Raw genomic sequence first — 1,548 nt, forward strand, 5'->3', positions numbered from 1 at the left:
GGCCCACAACCCTCCTTTAGGTAATTGCTATGACTCAATCATGCATAAGCTTATAAAGGCCTTGAGGGCTTCGAATTGTCTCACATCCAGTGCCTTTGTGAAAATATCTGATATTTGCTTATTAGTGTGAACATGCTCCAGAACAATCTACTTGCTTTCAACCAAGTCCTTGATAAAGTGATGTCTATTATCGATGTGTTTGGTTCTACTATGTTGGACTGGATTTTTTATAATTAATTGTGCTCAAATTATCACAGTACAATGTCATAGCATTTTGCGGAACATCATATTCTCTCAACATCTGTTTCATCCACAAGAGTTGAGTACAACTACTACCAGCGGCTATGTATTCAGTCTCTACAATGGACAGAGAAACACAATTCTACTTTCTACTGAATCAGGATACTAAGTTGTTCTCAAGAAAGAAACAACCACTAGAAGTGCTTTTGCGATATTCAAAATTCTCAACCCAATCTGCATCATAATATCCAACAAATGAACTATTAGTATCAAAAGTATACAAAATTCCATACTCACTGGTCCCATTAATATATTTGATGATATGTTTGCCACTTAGCAGGTGGCTATTTTTAGGCCTACTTTGGTATCTAGCACAAACTCCCACAAAAAAGGCTATATCAGGTTTGCTTGCTATAAGATACAGAAGACTTCCAATCATACTCTGATATAGGCTTTCATCAACATCCATCTCATCAGCATCCTTAGATAGTTTGACATATGGAGGAACAGGAGTCTGCTTAACACTTGCATTTTCCAACCTAAATTTCTTCACAATAGCTTTGGTACACTTACTTTGAGAAATGAAAATCCCATCCTTCACCCACTTAGTTTAAAATCCCGAGAAGTATGTTAACTCACTAACCATACTATCTTGAACTCTATTTGCATTTGTTTCACTAAGAGATCTACCAATTCTTGTAATATTCCACTAAAAATAATATCATCCATATAAACTTGAGCAATCACTAAGTTTCCCTTTTGTTTATTTACAAACAGGGTTTTATCCACACCTCCTCTCATGTAACCATTGTTAATAGGAAAAATTTTCAACCTGTCATACTAAGCCCGAAGGGTTTGTTTTAAGCCATACAAAGCTTTCCTAAGTTTATACACATGATTAGGGTGACGAAATCGGTAAAACCCTTGGGTTGTTCAACATATACCTCTTCATTCAAGTACTCATTCAAGAATGCACTTTTCACATCCATCTGATAAAGCTTAAATTTCAAGAGAAAAGTGATTCCCAACAATAGTCTGATAGCTTTCAACTGACTGTTGTTGGGAATCACTTGTCCCGAGCTTAAATTTCATCAAAGTTGATACCCTCAATTTGAGAGTGACCTTGAGCTACTCAACGTGCTTTGTTTCTAGTGACTACACCATCAACATTGGTCTTATTTTTGTAAATCCACTTAGTTCCAATCACATTTGCAAACACATGTCATGGAAACCAGCTTCTAAACCTTATTCCTTTCAATTTGACACAATTCTTCTTGCATTGCATTCACCCAACATTCATCTTTTAAG

General features: G+C 35.9%; 1 protein-coding gene across 1 annotated transcript; it reads right to left on the reverse strand.

Moving 5' to 3' along the window:
* Window positions 1-397: 397 nt before the first annotated feature.
* Window positions 398-1,229, reverse strand: LOC150033446 (secreted RxLR effector protein 161-like). Its single transcript, XM_090306410.1, has 3 exons — window positions 1,185-1,229; window positions 884-949; window positions 398-787 (listed from the first exon to the last, which is right to left on the reverse strand). The coding sequence occupies exons 1-3, from the start codon at window positions 1,227-1,229 to the stop codon at window positions 398-400; spliced, it is 501 nt and encodes a 166-aa protein (XP_090162536.1).
* Window positions 1,230-1,548: the final 319 nt, after the last annotated feature.

The sequence above is a fragment of the Benincasa hispida genome, chromosome 10 (assembly GCF_027475165.1).
Source record: "Benincasa hispida cultivar pf3 chromosome 10, pf3_genome.v1.1, whole genome shotgun sequence".
Classification (NCBI taxonomy): domain Eukaryota; kingdom Viridiplantae; phylum Streptophyta; class Magnoliopsida; order Cucurbitales; family Cucurbitaceae; genus Benincasa; species Benincasa hispida.

Coding starts and splice junctions, on each gene's coding strand:
- LOC150033446 (XM_090306410.1), bottom strand. CDS start 1,229: ATGGATGTGAAAAGTGCATTCTTGAATGAGTACTTGAATGAAGAG. Junction 950..1,184: donor ATGAGTACTTGAATGAAGAG/GTATATGTTGAA, acceptor TATTATTTTTAG/TGGAATATTACAAGAATTGG. Junction 788..883: donor ATAGAGTTCAAGATAGTATG/GTTAGTGAGTTA, acceptor GCTATTGTGAAG/AAATTTAGGTTGGAAAATGC.